General features: G+C 42.3%; 1 protein-coding gene across 31 annotated transcripts in view; it reads left to right on the top strand.

The window, feature by feature from the left end:
- rims2a (regulating synaptic membrane exocytosis 2a) overlaps nt 1-21,011 on the top strand; it is a 159,153-nt gene that overhangs the window by 101,195 nt on the left and 36,947 nt on the right. For 21 of the 31 annotated variants that reach the window (XM_082552311.1, XM_082552312.1, XM_082552306.1 and 18 more), the window contains 6 exons: nt 324-462; nt 5,680-5,865; nt 7,223-7,329; nt 7,651-7,683; nt 15,377-15,409; nt 17,834-17,934. In XM_082552311.1, coding sequence (XP_082408437.1) covers nt 324-462; nt 5,680-5,865; nt 7,223-7,329; nt 7,651-7,683; nt 15,377-15,409; nt 17,834-17,934 — 599 coding nt within the window. Of the gene's footprint in view, nt 1-323; nt 463-3,127; nt 3,245-5,679; nt 5,866-7,222; nt 7,330-7,650; nt 7,684-8,912; nt 8,988-15,376; nt 15,410-17,833; nt 17,935-21,011 lie in introns of those variants that run through there. The other 10 variants (XM_082552307.1, XM_082552319.1, XM_082552318.1 and 7 more) reach the window with 7 other exon arrangements.

The following is a 21,011-nucleotide window of genomic DNA, read 5'->3' on the forward strand; positions in this document are numbered from 1 at the left end:
GTACGATAAAGACTCAGCATATCAAAATGAGTCTGTCACCTGTGCAGAATGGCTTTTAGCTTTGCAAAGTTTGACCAAGATTTGCTTTACTCCTCTTAGTTATTACAGACAGTGGTCAAACTAAGTCTGCAAAAGCAGCATTCATTATTGTTCATTAACCATATGTAGTTAGTTAAATAACTCAAGTAAAAAGCAAGTAAAAAGCATACAAGTAGCATCTCTGGTGTTGTGAGGGAATAAAGGAATCGCTTAAATAACGCTGTACCCTCTCTCTCCTGCTCTCTCCACCCCCTGCTTCTCTTTATTCATTGTTGTTTTCACAGACTACCGGCCAAATGGCAGAGACTTCCAGAGCTCCACGCTGTCGGTCCCCGAGCAGGTCATGTCTTCTAACCACTGCTCTCGGTCAGCTGATATAAACAGGGTGCGGTCGCGCTCTCCCAGCGTTCCCCCACCCTCCAGGTAACCAGTTGCTCAATGCACCAAAGGCCCGACATGTATAGTTTTTGGTAGGTCTTTTGTACATCGTAGTGTTGTGCTTCCATGCTTTGGAATCGACAAAAAAATAGGTTCACTAGTTTAGCTGAAACGCATGCTGTTTCAGGTTACTTTCAAATTCGCCAGCTGTTTTGGTTGTAGCACCAAATGTTGCTATATTTACTTCAAAATAGCACCTCAACCCTCTGTGGTGTGCAGCGTCTCTCCCGTTTCCTCTCATGGCCTCTGTTAAACATGAGGCCATGTGCCTCTTGGACAGCAGGGGGCAGTATGTAGCATACATAAGGGGTGATCAGTCCACTTCTGTCACACAGCAGAAGTCTGGACCAAGCACTTGACCTTAGGCCTTCTCAGTACAGTTCGTCTGCTAGAGTGGAGCACCACAGTTTGTCTGACGACAACTGCACACCTGACCGGTACACACACGCATACACTTCAGCTCACACTTATGTGCAGCACATGCATCTACTTATTTAAGCATGAATGTGTAAATGCTGACCAGCGCAAGACGAGTAAGTACACAGTGAGCTGTTTATGTATGCATACACCACAGCACAACGCCTTTTGCCTTAAACTCTTCTTCTTTGTCCGCACTTTCATCTTTAATGTGATGTAGTGGGGGGTTTTTTGTGTTGTTTTTTTATTCAGGGTCCTCCTGATACAGTAGTGTGGATTCTCCCCTACTTGTGTCCTCAATCTTCATCTACTCCTTATTTCCAAATAAGAAAGTGAGAATTAACGAGCGCAGGAAATACCCGATTAAAATCATCATTCTTAGAGTTAAAAATAGCATTGGCACAAGCTAAAATTCCACATGAGCACCAGCCTCGGATGAGACTACACTCCTGAAAGACAAGTGCACAAGTTTGAATCGAGAGACTGAAATTCTGCAGGAAACATTGGGAGCCAAAGAAATGTTGCCAGTGCTGAGCACATTATACAGGATTTGCATGTACTGTATTTCACTATCTTTATGGAAGACGTGGTCAAGGGGGAGTGGTCAGTTATCCTCCATCAGCACTTATTTTCTGTGAGCTTTGGAAAATATTGCTCCAAGTGTCCAATTGTGGCCTTGGCACCGCCTGGTCGGAGCTATTCCCACCCCCAGCCCACCCTGCACCCTTTCCAATTAACTTTATTTGATACTTCTGAAGCTGGAGCTAAATCAGTGTCAGATGCAGAAAATGCACTTATCTAAATTGTCTGGGACGGTGCTCTGTTGAGTGTATTTCAGCTGCTTCAATTAACAGCTTGCAGTTATTTATTGAAAACAGTTGAAAATGTCACAGAGAATTTGGCATTCTCCCAGGTATCCTATAATATTGTAAAAAATGGCTTTCATAGCTTTCTGTGAGCCTTGCTGGTTTATTTTCTTAACACTTAATGTTTTCTGACTTTCTTGGGAAATGATGTATGTAAAAAAAATCTGTAGTTATTAAACGGTCTAAAGTAGTTTAATGGTCGAGCAGAGGGGACCGGTTTAGGGGTTCGGACTGTGCTTTTCTCTTCCGGCGTCTTCTGTGTACCATTTTTATCTGTCTGTGCACTAGAGCCGAGGAAGTTGTCTCCTCGCCGTGCGATTTCTCGGCTTTCTCTCACCTCTCATCTTCCTCACCAGTTTTTCCACCCTGAATCGTGTACATTAACCTCTCTCCTGTGAGCTTCTCTCTTTTACAACCTCCCCTCGGTTTCCTCCCCCTTCCGGCTGTCCGCCTGTATGATCTTTGTCTCCGATCTGCTGTCTTTCTCTCCTTTCCTCCTTCTCTTCTGTCTCTTCAACATCTCAGATCCATCTCTGTCTTCTCTCCTCCTTCCATGTGGTTGCAGCCATTTTCTCACCCTACCTCGAACCAGACATACTCAGCCTATTGATGACCCTCAGAAGGACCCCAGGTAGACTTTTACCAGAGCTTGCATGAAGCCCCACCTTTGCTACTTTAGTTACCAGCCAGCCAAACCCCCTCCCCAACCATGCACCAACCCACAAGCCTATTTTTTTATATATTTTATTTGTTGGGTTGTTTTTTGAGGAAAGCTTCCATTAGGGTGTTGAAGATATAGCACTGACACCGTGGCATGCTTTAAAAAGCCACATGGGTTTGTGGATTTGAGGTGTAAATCACTTCAGCTGACCTGTTCAATGTCAGTGCCGTGAGTGTTTTGTGTGTATGTGTATCAGTATACATTTCTTCTGCCAAAGATTAAATATATAAAGAACTGTTTACTTTCCCGTGGTGCATCATGTTGATTGGATAATAGCCATACATTTCATCCAGTATCAGCATTGCTCTCTCTCACCATCTCATTATCATATAAGCATTTAAATCTTCTAGAATAAATCATGTGCATGAATGCAGGCTTTGGAGAAGTTCAGTCTGTCTCTTGTCTTTTTACTAAAAGAGCGTCTGTTGGCCATACTGTTAAATAGATAAGTGTTTTGTGGTTGTGAAGTTTTGTCCAGCAGAGGTGGTTTCCCCTGCAGTCGTATGGGTACATTCAGCGCATCAGTGTACTTTTGTATTCAGTTTTGAGATCTGAATTCCAGCTTCTTTGTCATGTTGCCTCCCCCATGTGGTGAAACAAAATTTAAAAAATCGAGCGCTGACCAGCTGTGATATTTTCTCGGCAGCCGCAACCATCGTGTGTATCCGATCTGCCGCGAGGAAGCAGTCAGGTTACTGCGTTCCACTAGGATGACCCGTGCCTATTCAGAGGGCGCCTACTCCTCCGACTATGACTACGAGAGGTACTGACACGCGCTGCTGCGCCCGCCGTCTTGTGGTCTCCTGAAGTTGTTCTTCATCCGTCTTTAATTTATCCGTGATCGTACAGGTGATGACGGAAAATGATATCCTCCCTGATATCGGTTTTTGTTAAGGAGTCATCACGGCTCTGAGGTTGTGTGGCTGTACAGTTATGTTACACAACTGCCTCTGTACGATGAGGCTCAGAGCTATTTGTGTTGCTGATGTCGGCTGTGTAAGTGCTGGCTCGCACTTGACTGTTCCTTTGTTGATGTCATTGTGTACCCATGCGCATTATGCAAACAGCCATATGTTGATCAGTGGTGTTTGTTATTATTGATGTTGTCTTTTTTTTTTTTTTTTAATTTAACATGCTATTGACAGTTGCACTTACAGTCATCCATAGAGTGGCCTTTTGACTTCTTCTATATGGTCTGAATGGATTGCTGGGCTGTTTCAAGCACCTATAGAAAGGCCTACTGACACCCATCAATTCCCGACCCACACTGGTGCACCATGCTTCAGTCTTTTGCCTGCTGCCATCTGGCTTCCAGTCAGGAATAACGTGACATTTGTGCTACTTCTCTCCTCTCCAGGAGGAAAAAAAAACTGATGAGTCTTCTGAACTCAGCCCAAGAGCCCGACTGACTTTATAAAACTGTCACAAAGTTTCCCTAAGGCCTGGCTTGGCCCGACTTCAGGCTAAGCCTATAGCCTAGATACCCATTAACAAGAGCTGTCCATCTATTTCTCTGTGTCTTTCCTTTTGTCTAAACTGACAGAGAAAGGAAAGTAGCCAACAGAGGACTACAGTTGATTCCCCTCCACTCTTCATATAGATAGTTTGTTTCTGTCTGCAGTCAGGCATAGTAAGACCTGAAAAGAAATGAGGGCACAATACAGACACAAAAGCCACTTGGATGAGGGAAAAAAAGAGTCTAGCAACAAAGAGCATTAGTGGAGTTGGAGCCTTTTGCCAGATGTTTTATTTTTGGGTGATTTGCCTGCAGAAAAGGTTTTTCATGGTTCTGTAGTTTAAGTGCAACCCTCCAGAGTGCACTTAAAGCAGGACAAAGCCTGTACAGTATGCAGCATGTAGGAATGAATACAGCAACTTTCCCGAGCCAGGAAAACAAACATTCCTGTGAGAATCTAGTGAGCAGAGCAGTTTGTGTGTTACAGTTGCGTCCACTGAATTACACATAATGTGATGCTTGAACAGACGTAACCTCACATCACTGAAAGATTCTTGGCCGTAGCACGTAATGAGAACGGGACCCGGTGATGATGAGAGTAAATGACTGTTGTATAGATTGTGTAAGGTCACTGACTGATGAGCCTTTATCAGGACATTTCCTCTACTGGACAATATTTCATACTTGAGAAGACTACAGACACTGAATGGCAATAACAAAATGGACTGATCTAATGAAATTATTTATAAAGTATTTGCTATCATTAGAACCCAGTTTGACTGAAGACGTTCCCACATATCTATAGTGTTTTCTTGCATTTCTTGCATTTTAGCAAACAGTGTGTGCAGCGGTTCATTTCAATACTATTTTGTTCTGTATGAAAGTACAAAAACTATAAAATATTATTACTCACGGTGTGTGAATCGAAACTGGTAACATACATACAAAGGTTAGCAAACAGCATGCTCTAAAATCCCCTCTGCTTCTCAAGACTGAGGTGCCTTTTTCACTTCACTGTTTTTAATATGTGAATTTATTTCTTGATCAATGAATTTCTGTACAATTTTTTTTTCCTCTCTGTGCCTCGTCAGTAATTTTCCCAGCTGAGAAACCTCACCTGTTTTTTTTCCCCTACAGCTCTTCAGATCATCTGAATCTGCCTTCATTGTCACTGTGCCAAAAGTTCTTTTGCCTGGGCATTTTGCAGAATATAACAGACAAAATAATCCAAGTGCAGTCACTTTTCCCTCACATTCCCACTCTGGCTCAAACAGAATGCTCACCTATCACCTACAGAGAGACAGCACATAGTCCTTGTTCATTGCACACGTCTTGAGTACTTCACAGTTAAGTCACTGGTTCCACCAAGGACTGCAAAGCACACAGGAGCCACCTAGCACAGTCCATATTGTCTGCTCTTTAAATAAAGTAAATTAGCCTCATGTGGAGAGTCATAAACAATAATGTGTGTTTTAAGAGTTTAGGAATCATTTCATTTTGTCTTTATCTCTAGGTAGTTTTGATCACTACCTGCAAATCAGGCACACTTGACATAACACCCAATTAGCTTCTGACAAGTATCTATGCTATTGGTAGTAGATTGATTATACCAATTAAAAATACAGGATTCCACATGATCCTTTGGAGTTTTGAGGGTGCAGAAAATTTCTTTGCCCTCCTTACTGTCCGTGCCCTGCTGGAGACACACTGAGTGCCTGCCTGTCTCTCAACAACCTCTGTAGGAGCCACGGAGCCATGGATAGACACGAGTATCACAGCAGGTCCCGCTCTGCAGACCAGCGGCCCACTATAGAGCGCCACACGTCCCGCTCACGCTCCACTGAACGCCCCCACGACTCTTCGCTCATGAGGTCCATGCCTTCTCTGCCATCTGGGAGGTCCGCCCCCCCCTCACCTGCCTTGACGAGGTGTGACCCAGATCAGAGATCAGAGCCAGCCAACGTGGCATAGAAGCAGACAGTACTTTTTAGTTGTACACTCATTTCCCAGAAGCATAGCTTCACTGGAGGGAGAAATCATTTCAACAGAAAATTTAAACATTAATAAGTATTTCAAGATTTGTTTGGGCGATTTTTTTTTTGTTATTTTTCTTAATAAACCTTACTCTCGAAAAGCACATTTGAAACATCAAGGCTAATATTCTGCTTTTAACAAGGGATGTGCAGCATGTACCGAGGTTTTACAACTAGGGTTCGTGTAGACAGCCTAGCTAAAAGTGCTGTACTCTCACACTGAGCTTTAAATCAACCTGTAAGAATATTTCTGCCTCCAGAGATGCTCTACCTCTTCTAAATGTTTGTACAGCTAAAACCTTTACAGGCTTAAAGCCGTACAGAAGCTGTCCCATGAGCTCCCACCCACCCCGACCCTGACTAACTCCCAGAATAAACCAAAAATACCACATCACACTCACCTACCTCCCACCCTCCTAATCCCCCGCTTCCCCGCCTCACCTCACCTCAGCTCACCTCACTCCACCGACCTCCACCTGTCACACGCCACTTTCTGTTTTGTCTCCAAAAGCACCAGTGGATGTGCTGTATTTTCTTTACACATATCCCGGGCACGATGACCCTGACACCGTAGCTAGCTTGCTGACTCCTTTTATTAAAAAGAAAAATTTTAATTTGGGACACACTGCTCATACGCTTGAGTGAGTATAGCAGTGATGGGCCGACATTTTACTTTGATTTCATTACTAACATCAACTGATGTCCTCGGATGGCATTCTGTTTTTACTTTTTTTGTCCTCTTTCCTCTTCTTCTTTTGTTTTTGAGTTGGAAGCCTGCGGGGACAGTCTGAACGCATGGTCGCACTGGTCTGCTGTTTCTGCATTTCAACTCTTCTCTCCTGCAGCTTGATGAGTCGACTTTACATGCGATTCACTCCTGGCATCTTTTATTGCAGCTCAGCTCCCTACAGTCGATGTAGCCCTCCACTTCCATGCCATGTGCCAAAACATCACCGCTGTGTGCATTGGTTTTATATTGGAGATAAAGTCAACAGCGAGTTTTCTATCACTGATTGATTTCTGCTGTGTCTGGCAGTGACTAAATTACATGTGACCTTACATATATTGTAAATAATTGAATGACCCCAGCTAACTACATTAAATCACGTATTGGCTCTCCATTAAAGAACATAGTTTTACTTTTCATGTTGCTCGTCTCCGATCAAATGTACGCTTTTCTCTTCTTTGCAACACCTACATCGAGCTCCTACTTTATGTCTCATGCCATTGTCTGCTACTTTTTGTCATATAGGGCACATCCGCGTAGTGGGTCCGTCCAGACCAGTCCCACAAGTACCCCTATGTCCAGTAGACGAGGTCGGCAACTCCCACAGCTTCCACCCGCAGGCAAAGACAGAAGTAAGTCACCTGGATGTCTTTTTTAAATTTAAATTACACAGCTACTGTCTACCTAATTGAATTTATTTTGAGCATTCATATATTCAGTATTTTAAAGCGATAAAGTTACTATTTTATGACCCGAACTTGTGGGTCACAAGAAGAGCTTTTTGGTTTTGGTGTCACTGACCAAAGGGATAATTATTATTAGCTGGTGGAACGCTTCGGTAGAAGTTGTAGAAGTCTCAAAAGTACAAGGATTTTTCATTGCTTTATGGGTTTTCACTTTGGCCTTCCATCCATTAACATCTCTGCTCGGTTCCTTTTCCATTCCTCTCTCAGAAGATGGAGACGAAGGAACAGAGCCTCGTGAAGGTCTGTACCTGAATGTTCGGGTTTCGTCTTTCGGACTGGGAATTGCTGCTCGAGCTGCACCTCCCTCCAAAAGCCAAAACCCTGTCTGCAACAGGGCGGGTAGCTCAGTTCAGTGGAGGCTAAACTTGATCTGTGCATACTGAATCCTCCTCCTCCAACCCCCCCGTTGCAGTTGTGTTTAAACGTGCAGTTAGAATGTCCTGTGCCATCGTGGTGCCTTGATCCTACTGATCGTACCAGTGTTGTGTTGATTTGTAGCCTTGCTGTTCTTTTGCTTTGCGTTACACACCAGATATCATTACTAACTGTCTGCAAATAATTCGATTTTTAAAACATTTGGACTGCTGAGATACGTCACCGAAGCAAATATTATGCTATTTTGTGCTAAACTCCACAATTTTCACAATTACAGCAAAACCTGCATTTGTTCACATTGTACAGAGGCATGTGAAGTCCTTAGTGTTACTCAGCACACCTCTGGCAAATTGTTGCGTGTTGTTGTAATGAACTGTGATATGAAGCACTGTGATGAAGGCAATGATTGTTTTCACGTGTCTTTAAATTGGATGCTGTAAAAGGGTTGTTCTAAGCTTTGTGGGGAACGACTGAGATAAATCTGGAGAGAAGAAGCTCGTGCAGTTCTGGTGAACGTGTCAAAGTATTCACACAACCCTTTTATCACTGTCGGAGTCCACAAGGGCCTTTCCCTGTCTTCTGTACAGCTGCCAGCCAGCCCCGCTCTCTCCCCTGTGCTCTCGCTCTCTCTCAGTCCCAGTCTTTTTTTGTATCTTTGCCATCTTTTTATCACTCAAAAGCTCTCTCTGTGTCTGGACCTCTCCATTGCTCCTTTGTGTCACCTTTATTTGTTCTTCCTCTTCATACCTGCCCCCAGCCTCGCTTACTCCTGTTTTTTTTTTCTTCCTTTTTTCTTTGACAGGCACTCTGCCTTTTCACATCTCTCTCCTTTCTCTCACTCTCTCCTTCTTTTGCTCTGTGTTTTAGTCTATTTCTTATAGGACAGCGGCACTGCACGGGCAGAGGGGAAGCATTGATCCGACCCTGCGCCGTGGTTCCCACAGAGCTGTGTGACACTTGGCTTATGCTGAGCAAATCTGATTGTGCTTTTGTGTGCGTGTGGACCTTTCTACACTGGATCCATATTATTGTATTATTCCTGGGAGAAGCTGGAATATTGATATAAGCCTAGTTGGCAGATACATTAACTGTCCTGTATGTGTGTATCTGTTTATGTGTGGCAACAGGGGAAGAGCCCAGGGCGCCTGAACCCCAAAACGATCATCCAGGTGTGTTTATCACTGAGAACACGCGGCGGGTTTTTACTCTTGTGTCATGGCAGATCTTTAAAAATGAAACACGGCGGATGTGAGCCTCTGCATTTTAAGTGTGTGGAGTTTGCGTTTTGCTCGAGAGTGCTGTACAGTACACACTGTTGTATAGTACATTCAAACCCAGGCTTGAATGAGCGGCAAGAGTGTTGGCAGAAACTGGAGTTCCCCACGGTTTCTACTTCCTACCTTCCCATCTGTTTACGTGGCACGCTTCTGTCCTTTGACTGTGTGGTGCTGTTACTCAACACTGTGACAGCTATAGCACTCACTGGCACATTGGATATTCATGAAAGGTCTCTAAAAGGAAACTGTATTTTTAAACAGGGTTAATTAATGGTGTCTTTGGATGGTAAGATGGTTGTATGTTGAGTTGTCAATATAACTGTACAACTGCATATTATAAAACTATGTTTTCTGATAATCACACACTGAGCAGAATAATTAACCAGTAGCTCACGGCAGTTCTATGCAATAACGCTTGCTGTGCACATCAGATCTTGTGGTATATGTGCGTATGTGTGCGTGCGTGCACACTTGTGTGGCATATGTGCATCTGCGTCTGGGCCCAAGTGGAATGAGCTGTGATATTACGGTGACGTACAGTGTAAAGTTTCAGTGCTGCACCATTTCATGAACCTCCATCTGTCTCCCCACTAGCAGCAGGCAGTGAGGAAAAACCCCAAGGCCCACCGGTAAATGGGAGGAAAGGCAAGTCTTCCGAGCAGTGTGATGGTGTGATTTTGCTGTGTGGGCTCTCTTGGTCCTTCTGTGACATTAGTTAGCAGCAGCTGTGGTCCTTGATGATGAGCTGCTCTCAGTCGCACCAAAGTGTTTTATTCGCCCAAGTTTCATCTCTCACCCAAAAAGCATGGTCCGTTCCTTCTGACTTTATTTGCGTGATCAAACTAGAGACTTGTGTGTAGTGTAACTGATGTTAATGCATACAGAGTGCTGTGATTGGAAGTTTGGTTGGTCTGCCCTTCTCTGCCTCCAGCGTGGCCTCAGAGCTCTAATCTGCCCTCTTCTTTAATACTAATTAATTCTGCTCAGCTCCACCTCACAAAGACAGAGCTCTCCATTTCCATTGTGAAATTGCCAATCATTTCAATTAGACATGGATTATTGCGCTCTTGTGCACACAGTCTTTTCATGCACTCCATTAAGACTGGCAGTCTCTTACAAACATAACTGGTGCTTAGTGCAAAGAAAATTGTCCCTTTTTGCCAAAAACAGTAATAAAAATGGCGTAATGGAGTAAAGGTGAATAGAGACATTTTTAGGATAGTGTTCCACATAAACAGCATTTCCTGCTGCCTGTGCATTACACTTTGCTGCAGTACTGCAGAGTGTAATGTTTTTTTTTTAGTTTTTTTTTATTTGAGAGGCTGTTACCTCTGTTGGCCAGCAGATGGAGCAAAGTTCATAATGTTTGATAAGGAGCTGTCCTTGATTTCAGTGCTGAAGTAGTAAAGATGCCTTTTTCTTATCTGTTTGTTTGTTTTAATTTATGCTTGCAGCAGCTTTCTATTATTGGTACAGAGCATAATACACAAAATGCTCATTATGCAATGTATCAATAAATGAAGACATAGAAAGTAAAGAATAAACATTTGCGCAGGAAGGAGATCTCCTAATGGTGTCAAAATCAGTGTGTGTGTGTGTATATCTATGTGTATGTCTTGCTTTAGAGGTGACATGGGAGGACCAGCAGCGAGGGCTGAATGGCTCTCTGTCTGATGGTGGGACGCAACCTTACCCTTCACTCACTGACACAGGTCGGTCGGTCTGATAGGGTACAAGTCTTTTTTACTCTCTCTCATATGAGTACATGAACAGTAATCAACGTATCTAACCAGACAAGTACCCGGTCAAAAAGAGAAAAGCGCATCAATCTTGCGTATAGGCCTCTTCATGCTTGTCTGATCAGCCCTGTACACAGCATGATGATTTCTACATACAAGCCTTTAAAAAAAGATTTAAAATTTGTCTTTTGAAATTCAACAAATATGTCTAAAGGTCTGAGTATCAAGCTTAACTGACTGAATATTTCAGGAACATTTCAAAGCTAAACTGAACCAGCTCAAAAACAGTCATTGCTTTACTTGTCATTTGTTTTATAGTATTTACTTCAGTTTGTAAGTTTAGCGAAGCTTGTAGCAATAAAATATTGCATAATAATAGTATCTACTATAGCTGTTTATTGCTCATGGACTCACTGAAAGTATTCTAATAGAATATGGTTTCTGTGAAGAATTGCTGACTTTGTCCTTGTGTGTCTGTTAAGGTTCTCAGTCATCCAGGTCATCGTAGTCAAAGGAGCTTGCAAAGAAAAGTGTCTGGACTTCTTTAAGTTACTTGAAGACGTTTCACCTCTCATCCGAGAAGCTTCTTCAGTTCTAAGGTCAAATGGCGGAGAGTCCCAGATTTAAACTCCTAAACACAAACTTAACAATGTGGTGTATGCGGTACAGTGCAGCGAGGAATGCCCAGACCTCCACATCGGAGAGACCAAACAGCCACTTCACAACCGTATGGCACAACACAGAAGAGCCACCTCCACAGGACAAGACTCAGCAGTCCATCTGCATCTTAAGGATAAAGGTCACTCTTTCTAAGATGCCAACGTTCACATTTTGGACAGAGAGGACAGATGGCTTGAAAGAGGAGTGAAAGAAGCCATTTACGTCCACTGTGAGCGACCATCTTTGAACAGAGGCGGGGGTTTACGACACCAACTGTCTGCCATCTATAATCCAGTTTTGAGTTCCCTTCCCAGACGCCTTAACGTCCACTCACATCCTGGGCCATCTGACCTCAGGAATTCGCATGATAAGGTGGGGCCAGGTTTCACAATGAACACACCCGAAACCCTGGCTGATTGTGATCCACACCCATTTTCACACCTTGACTCAGGTGATTAGAGGATCATCAGGGGGTCCTTTTGTCCCTCTGTGGGGGGAAACTCCCACTGGGTTTAAATGTGGGACTCTCCACCATTTGACCTTAGAACTGAAGAAGCTTCTCGGATGAGAGGTGAAACGTCCAGATGCTTTCCTTTGCAAGCTCCTTTGACTTGTCCTTGTGTGGACTCTTTCAACTGGATTCTACCCTCACACACACACACACATATATATATATGTATGTATTAGGAGTGCAACAATACTCGTATCGATATTCAACCATTCGATACAGTGCTTTCGGTTCAGTACGCATATGTATCGAACAATACAATTTTTTTTAATTTATTTGATCAACTTTTCTTCTGACGATGCTGTCTGTGTTGAGCGCTCAGTGGATCTGCGTTCAACTACTCCGCCTAGGCTGCACTGTAGAGTGCAGATCCACTGAGTGCAGCACAAGCTAGCAAGACAGAAGCTAAGCTCTTTGCAAAATGGCAAATTGAACCTCCCCCACCCTGATTCAGATCTGGCGTTTGGAACTATTTTGGTTTTCATGTGAAGCATGACCCTGATGGTAAGCGAGTCATGGACTAAAGTAAAACAGTATGTCAGATGTGCCACGCAATGCTCAATTACATTGGTGAGAATTACTGTGTTAGCGGAGTTAGCTCGTTAACCTGTTGACAGCGTCCAGCCCCATGCACGGGGCGATCCGCGGTAACTCGTTAACGGAGATTTGCCGCGTTATGGCGTTAATGTCATTTTAACAAGATTAACGCTGACAGCACTAGTGGGAACACAACGAATATGACTGCACATTTACACCGACATCATCCTAGTGCAAAGACAAGTGGAAGCAGACAAAAACAACAAGCACGCATGCTACAAACTTTACCCGAGTCATTTAGACAGCCGTTAGCACATGATTCTCCTTATGGGGACCTGATATGTTTAATATGCTGCTGAGAATATAGCCCAGAAGAAGCGTATAGTATAGCTTTTATTTTGGAAAGAGACATTTCTCTGTAATAAACTATTTTTCCAAAGATGAGTGATTCCTCGATCAGATAGATTTTTCTATTTTGTTGTTTCAGCAACATTAAATTTAAGTTGAGTTAAAATATATATTTATAATTTTAATAAATGACAAATTAAAAAGGCATGAACATTTTTTGTATCGAAAAAATATCTAACCGTGACACCAAAGTATCGAACCGAACCGTCAATTTTGTGTACCTTTGCACCTATAATATATATATATATATATATATATATATATATATATATATATATATATATATATATATATATATATAGACACACACGGACACACCTTTGATTTAACAGGAGGTGTCTTTGTCAGCCTCTGGATGGCATCCTTCTATTTTTCAGTCTCTTCTTGCTTGGTGTGGTATTGCAGTGCATCTTGGAGTTGACATTTTAAAACTATGAAAAAAACCCCCACAAAAGATTGTTGTTTTGGGGTTTTTTTTCTAGCGCCTTAAAAAATAGTGATACATTTTATAGATTTCTTACCCTTTATATTAATTTCTTTACTGATTTTTTTGTCAGCACTGTACAAATAACAGCGTTATTTAAATGACACCTGATCCTTGCCCATGGATGTATAGGAAGCATGAAATGTGTTCCTGAAATGTTCCCATGGTGGCACGCCTTCACCTTCCTTTAAGTTAAGCCTCATTTATGTTAGTTTGTTATGCCGCTTGCTGGTACGTTTTGACAACAGAACCAGATTTAGGATTGTGGCTTTAAAATAAAACATAAAACATCTGCTGTTCTGAGCTAAAAACCCAGTAGCTCTCTCAGTGCGTCTGCAGGATGCAGAGAGGCATGTCTTCAAAGCCTCTGCTTCCCACAGGCCAATCTGTGATGAACCTACAGCTAGCCTGGTCTTCAGTCAGTCTCTCTCACTTTCTCACTCCATCCATTTCTCATTTCTCTCCAACTCTGCATATTTTCTGTGTGTTTCCTGGAATGACTGACGAAGCTAAACCACACTGCTATTACGTTCATGAAAGCTAGCTAGGCAGATGCCTCACATTGTCTTTTAATTCATGTGACACCATATTATTCAAGCTAAGTGAGTGCTAATTGAGCTAAATGCAAATTCTCTGTATGTGTGTGTGTGTGTATGGGAGGGGGGGGGGGTGTAGGACAATGAAGGCTCTCCTGGTCGTTACTGTTGATTTGTCAGGTTCAGCCCCTGGGATAGAGATCAGATGGGAGGGCTGGAGAACAGAACAGGAGAAAAAAAAAAGGGGTCAGCATGACTCTAAGAGAGAAGGTTGGTAACAAACCGGACCCCAATGTTAAACCTGTGAACTGAGGTCGGGTCAGTCAATGAGCAGCTGTCTCGACGCGAGATCAAAACATGTGAAAGTGTCTTGGTAGCCGCAGAGGAAACAGAAGCACACTTCATCTCTGGAGTTAAACAGAATATTTCGGGGGCCCGAGCGGAAGAAAGGAAGAACATGAATAATACAGAGACAAGTGAAATATGCGTATGAATACAATGTGAATCTATCGGAATCAACAGAGATGCCTGGCAGCAGGCAGTCGAATGTTGGTATTGTGTGACTTTTCAGAGAGATCTTGTGGCTGATGCTCGTGTGTGTGTGTGTGTGTGTGCGCGCGCCCAAGCGTACACTTTCGTGTATTTAAACCTCTCGCACTCTACCCAGGTGATGTCTCTATTTTTTGTCAGTTTGAACGTTCTCTTGGTGAAACTGTGTGAGGTAGCCGTCTCTCTTTTGTGTGCTCGCTGCTCTGTGCTTTCAGTTTTTCTTTTTTTTTTTCCTCTTTTTTTTCCGTTCATGTTACTTTTCCAGGCTGTTTCCCCACAGTTGCCCCATGCAGGTTCAAGTGACATCCACTTCTCCTTATATACCTCCTCCCCCTCCCCTCTCTCCTCCTCTTCCTCCTTTCCTCACCTGCCTGCAGAGAGGTCTCAAGTTTCTATCTGGTTTGGTACATTAACATCTCTTTCCTGTTTCAGCTCTTTTTTCCCCTTTAAAGCACAGAACCTTTCCCCTTCCCTCTCTCTCTGACTTCTAATAACTAAACTCTTGGCCTCTCTACCTCAGCCTCCCCCGGCCTCGCACCCTTTTTGCTCTATTTTGACTTCTCACTGTCCCCATGGTGGAGTTTGTGTGTTCTTGGTGTACTCTATGATTTTGTTTGTGTGTTCTGTGCTTGTTGTTTTTGTCATTGTCGTGTTGTATTGTTGTGTCGTGTCCCCCTCCCTCCCCTCCGACTCCTTCCTGTCTACTCTGACCCTCCAAACCCGAGACCTTTGGTGATGGCGTCGCCCTCCCAGCCATCCTTCCTCTCCTCCTTCGCCCTCCCCCTTACCCTTCGTGCATCCTCTCACATCCATCTTCCTCTCCTCTGTCTGTGTCTGTCCATTGTGTGATGTGATCCCAGAAGACACGGACTCACCAAGTTGGACGAACTCAGGTCTGTCCCTTCTTCTTCTGCACCTTCCTTCTTTTCTGTCTCAGCTCCCTCTTCTCCTTCCTCTGCTGTGATTCTCTCTGTACGTCTTCCTGGCTTGCCCTCCCCCTCCTCAAACCCGCCTCCCCTCATCTCAGTCGTCTTTTATTTTCCCGTTTGGCTTGACTCCAATTTCTTGCGGCGTTGCTCTCTTCGTTGTTGTGTAGATGATGCTTCTGGCTTCCATACCATTTCTGCTGCTTTATTTTTTCTGCACACAGACTGTGTGGGCTTGTCATTCACTAAAGCATGATCACGATCACACCAGTGTGGTTTCTTTGCAGCACGTGAGACACTGTCATTTTCTACCAAGATAAAAAAAAAAAACAACTTACTGTGAGCATACGACAGCAGATTTATTCTTTTGATTACTCTCTTTGTAGACATAGATTTGCTACTTTTTCCCTAAATTGATTTATTTTTGGCCTATTTCAAGTGAAATTTGATGATTCGTGTGGTTTTGAATGACTTAGAGTTCCTAAACGCTGCTAATGCAGTGCAGTCAAAAATTTTACTCACTTTAGTGAGTATGGTTTTCATGATCTTGTTCCACAGATTTGCTTTGAAATGAAACAATGATTGCCGCACACATTCATGCACAGTCACCGAGTCACTTAAAATGTGGTCTCTTTGCAGTCCAAAACAAAAGGTACAATTTGTTAAGCAGCTAGCCTCTGAGGTCCTGGTCGTTCAGCTTTTTATGTCTAGACCACACGAGGTTAAATGTTTTTATGATAAGCTAAGCTAACTGCCTCGCTTCTCCAGCTTCAAGCATGAAAAAGCCATCAGTCTTCTAGGATCTAACACAATTTATTGTGATGAACTGTCCAATCTTGTCTGTCCAATAAAAATTGGATAAACAGAGCATTGTCATTGCCAACGCATAACATACAGACGATTTGTCATGTCCCGAGGCGTCTCATAGTAACGAAAGGTACCCTTCCGCGTCCTTATGAGATGCTCCGGATTCTCAATTGAACCCAATAGAATGCCACTCGCGGCGGTAACACACGCTCCAGCCGTGTTACACCCTAACCATAACCATAACATTAACACTATCAGATAGTGTTTTCCAAAGTGATTCATGATCAGAACGTAAAACACATTTACATGTATAGATTCATTCCAAACGGCTCTCGTGCCTCCAAACGCGTAACACACTGGCGATTTGTCACATGTGTTTCTATGTTACAAGTTGGGATGAGAACGTGTTGGTATAAAAGAACATGAACTCAAAGTTGTTCAATTTTAACCTCATATTTATCACGACCACTGAAACGAAGCGATCACAAAAAACGACTTTCTGACTGCACTGGAATTTCAAAAGCAGCTCAGTTACAATCATTTAACAAAGTTAAATTAAATACTATTAGTTAACAAAATACTCCGGGAGAGATGCGAAATCACATGTAGTTTACTAACTGCGTGATGCGTCAACTCCTTTCGCTTCACTCATGCAGTCATTCATTTGCTCTGAGCTTGTATTCCTTTATTTTACTCTTTTTCTTTGCTTTTTCGTTTCTCTTTGTGTGCGAGTGTGTACATGAAGGCATGTGAGCATGGCGCCTGTACGTGTGCATTCATCTTCACTCTGTCACTGCGGTCATATGACACAAAAGTAGAGACAAAGAGTAAGCAGGAAAATGGAAATGCAGGAAAAAGCAGGAAAGTCACCATGTGGTGAACATTTTTGCAGAAAAGAAACGGTTACTGTAGAAACTGTTTGTAGCTTATTTTGTCATTTTTAGGTTTGTAAAATGTACACAGTTCCTATTCTTATTGGTATTTGTACTTCAACAGAGGCCTGTGCATGGTTGCGAATGTAAGAATCACATTTGCAGAGCTTAAACTGAAATTGGGAGGTGATAAGATGGGTAAACCGGATGATTTTATGCAATTATAAAAGGACTAAAATGCCTGTCAGTTTTAATCGAGAGGGATGCTTCGGCCAATTAATGTGATCGTTTAGGGATTTCAATTTGTTGTTTAATCATTTCCTTTCATCTAGAGTTTTTTTAAAAAATGCATCACTAGTATTGTTACATTTAGTGCTGTAGTAGTACTGGAGTAATTTGGCTTAGCATTCAAATGTGTTTTACTGAGGTCAGATAAAAATATTTGAATATTAGTGACTGACTAAAAAGCAGCATTTTTTGTGGGACTTATTGATTTCAAAAATTAGTTTATTATTCTATGCAGCATATGTTTACGGGTTTGTGTTTGTTAAAAACAGCCAACCATTCAGCTTTTCCCATTAGATCTGTCCCGTCATAGCTCATGGCTCATAGCTCAACAGAAGCCTCTCTCACCATAACAGTATGCCCCTCCATGAGGCTCTCCTCACAGTCCACCAGCTCCCAGCTGACTCGCATCTGTCTCTGTGCTCAGGTATGGACATGGAGGAGAGGACCAGACAGATGAAACTAAAGATGAACAAGTACAAGCAGGGAGCTGGTTCTGACTCAAGACTGGAGCAGGACTACCACAAGGTAAAGAAAACACGCCCAGGTCTGCTTAATTTATGCTTCAACACTCCAGAAAACGATGTTCCTACACAAACACTGTTCACAAAGTTCCAAAATGCATGCTCACTGATGTTTGCATCATGCACAGATATGGTCACAAAACATATCAAAACAAAGTGCAGCTGGTAAAGACTCAAAGGCTGGAAAACACAGAGCTGGATACAGCTGTTCTTCTAATCAGCTCATCTGAGTCACAGATATATATTATACACGTCTTTATTCAAAGCTTTGACTTTAAAAAGCGACATGCATCCACAGCGCCACAGGATACATTTTATTAATCCTTCCCAACAGTTTCTCAGCAGTGTCCATTGTTAACCCAGAAAAAGTAAATGGAACGATAAGATATCTCAAAATCATTGCACACAAATCTAAAACGACAACAATCTAAAGCCACCTAGAGTTATCTCTATGTGGGAAACTACATTTTTCTCCTTGTCATTTAGGCCAAATACTTCAATACATCACTTTGCAATTTCAAGGAATTGTGTGTAAAGTCCACTGTTTACTACTCTGTTCTGGAGAAGTCCTGAACATGTTTAGAGAGCTCGGCCAGAGCCTGCTGTCTCACTGCGGTCTGGTCTGAGACCTAGCAGATGAAGCCCCTCTGTCTGCTTTCCTTTTAAGACAATGCTATGAAAACTATGGTATTTGGAGTCTATAAAAAGCTGCTGAAATTATTCCCCAGTCCTTGTATGTTGAGCAATATCTTCCCATTGACAAAAACAATGCTAATAAAGGCAGTTACTGTAACACTCCGTCCAGATTTAGTTACAGTAAACAGCCAACCAAAACATAACAAGATATTATATACACATCCACGTTCACAAATGTGCTTGGACTAAGTCTGTGCCAAGATCATCCCAGCCCAGTTCAGCTTCCAGGAAAGCCTGTGTATAAAGTTAGTTGAGTAGAATCCGACTTTGTGAGCCAGTTGACTGTCACTGGATTAAACAGTATATGGTAACTGTCTTCCTGCCACTTATGGTTAAGTACTCATGCAAAACTTTGTATGTCTAAATCAGAATATTATTCATTAATTTTTTTAGTAAAATGTACATGAAGTATTAAGAGTACAATTACAGGAGATCACAAGTCTTCAAAAATGGAAAACAAACACATTACCTGATTGAAATTTGGCCGATCGCCTGTTTAAGATCATCTTCTTGTGCCACTTTTGACTGTTTTAAGCGTGGGTGCAGTTTTTAGATCGCACTCTACAAGTCCTCATGCTTGTATGTCTGCGATGCATTCTGGATCTCATCCAGTTAATCAGAAGGATGATACCTCAAGTTGTTTTTAATTTTTGGAAAGTTCACAGTCTCTGTGGGACAAGTTCTCAGAGCACAACCCTGATTTTGCTCCACCCAGTCTTCCACTGAAAAGTGCTCGTTTTTAGTTAGACATTCAGCTTCTTCCCCAGTGACAATCATACCCTAAAAAATTAGCAGTAAAATTGCACATCACAAGCATTAAGAAGCAGGCATACAGGGAATGACTTTTGCCAACTTGTTTTGCATGCTGAAGTAAGTTATAAACCATCTTATTACTTAATCCCCGTAACCCTGCTTTGTATGAGAGCCTTAGCCTGTATATAAACAATTGACAAGACATGACAAGAATCTTTGTTTTATGAAGTCCCGTTTTAAAGCCTGGGGAATAGCGTTTTAGTTGTTGCCATCTGGGTGTTTCAGAGCCAGGAGTGACCATATTTGGATGACTCTTTGGAGTCCTAAGTTGTCAGCTAATGCTAACAAGCTTGGTTAGGAAGGTACATCACACAGACATAAACACCTGTTATGAACAATTCTATGTAACACACAAAAAAGCCTTCCAGTAATACTAGCCAATCAGCAAAACTGGATTACATATTTCATGGATAGGCTGTTGGCAAGCCATATTGCACCTACAACCAATTGTTATCACACAAATCTGTCACACTGCTAGGCATAGCTTTAAACTGGGTAGTTGTTGAAAAAGAAAAGAGCGTGCAAAAAGGAAACCAACGGCGCAGAGCGAGGTTCCCAGGTGTGCTGTGATGCAATCAAGAACAATTGGACTTTCTAATATTTCCAATGTTTGCTAGCTTAACTTAAGTGCCTGCAAATATCTTTCAAAACAATGTCCAAAAAATTTAGTTTATTGAACAGTTGCTGATGAATGTTCCATCTTTGGTCTCTGGCAGCAACACTGTATGGACTGTGATTGATCAACAGCTTCTTGTAAACTTTATCACAAGTGTAATCACAAATGTGCGCATTATTTCTTTGTCTGCATTGTTAATCGAACACAGTAATGCAAGAGCAGGCAGAGCTTGACATATTCAAGTTAGAAACTCATAGAAAATAAACATGTTAATCCACGTTACACACGTGTGCTGCACTTTTTCTCTCGTAGTTTGTTGGGAGGAGCTAAAATGGCTCTTTTGATGTTGAAGATTGTCGACGCCCGGCCTGGACCAATGTTAGGTTTATTTCTGCTGTGAAACTGGGCATTTTAACATAGGAGCTTGCTTGTGTGACATCTTCAAGGGGCCATTGAAGAATCTGCAGTTTTGTCACTTTTGCAACAGTTTTATTTTTTGGCCCTAGTTCCCAATTCAAAAATCTAGTTTCCAGAATTCATTTTACTTGTTACTCTAAAACACGCATCATGTTTGTTTATAAAGAGTGTGAGTAAGTGTGCAAATATTAGACAAGATCTTGCACAAAAAGCACTGACTGGGAGAATGAGAACTATAGCAATGTCAGGGTTCCTGGGTCGGTGACCCAGTGTTTTCAGTTCACATTCACTGTTTATCTACTGCCTGTTCCACTTCCTGTTTTATTGTCTTAGCCTTGGTCTGTGTGTATTATGTTCAGTCCTCTTCCCATTATCATTAGTTCATTATGTTCAGCTGTGTACTCACCGGTCCCTTATTATCATCATTATCACCAGTCTGTGTATTTAAGCCCTCTGTTCTACCCATTCAGTGTCGGGTCATTGATGATGTACGTCTGATGTCTATGTCGTCTGTATGTTCAGTCAGTCAGTCCTTTGGC

Source organism: Aulonocara stuartgranti, assembly GCF_965226115.1.
Source record: "Aulonocara stuartgranti genome assembly, chromosome: 11".
NCBI classification, from domain to species: domain Eukaryota; kingdom Metazoa; phylum Chordata; class Actinopteri; order Cichliformes; family Cichlidae; genus Aulonocara; species Aulonocara stuartgranti.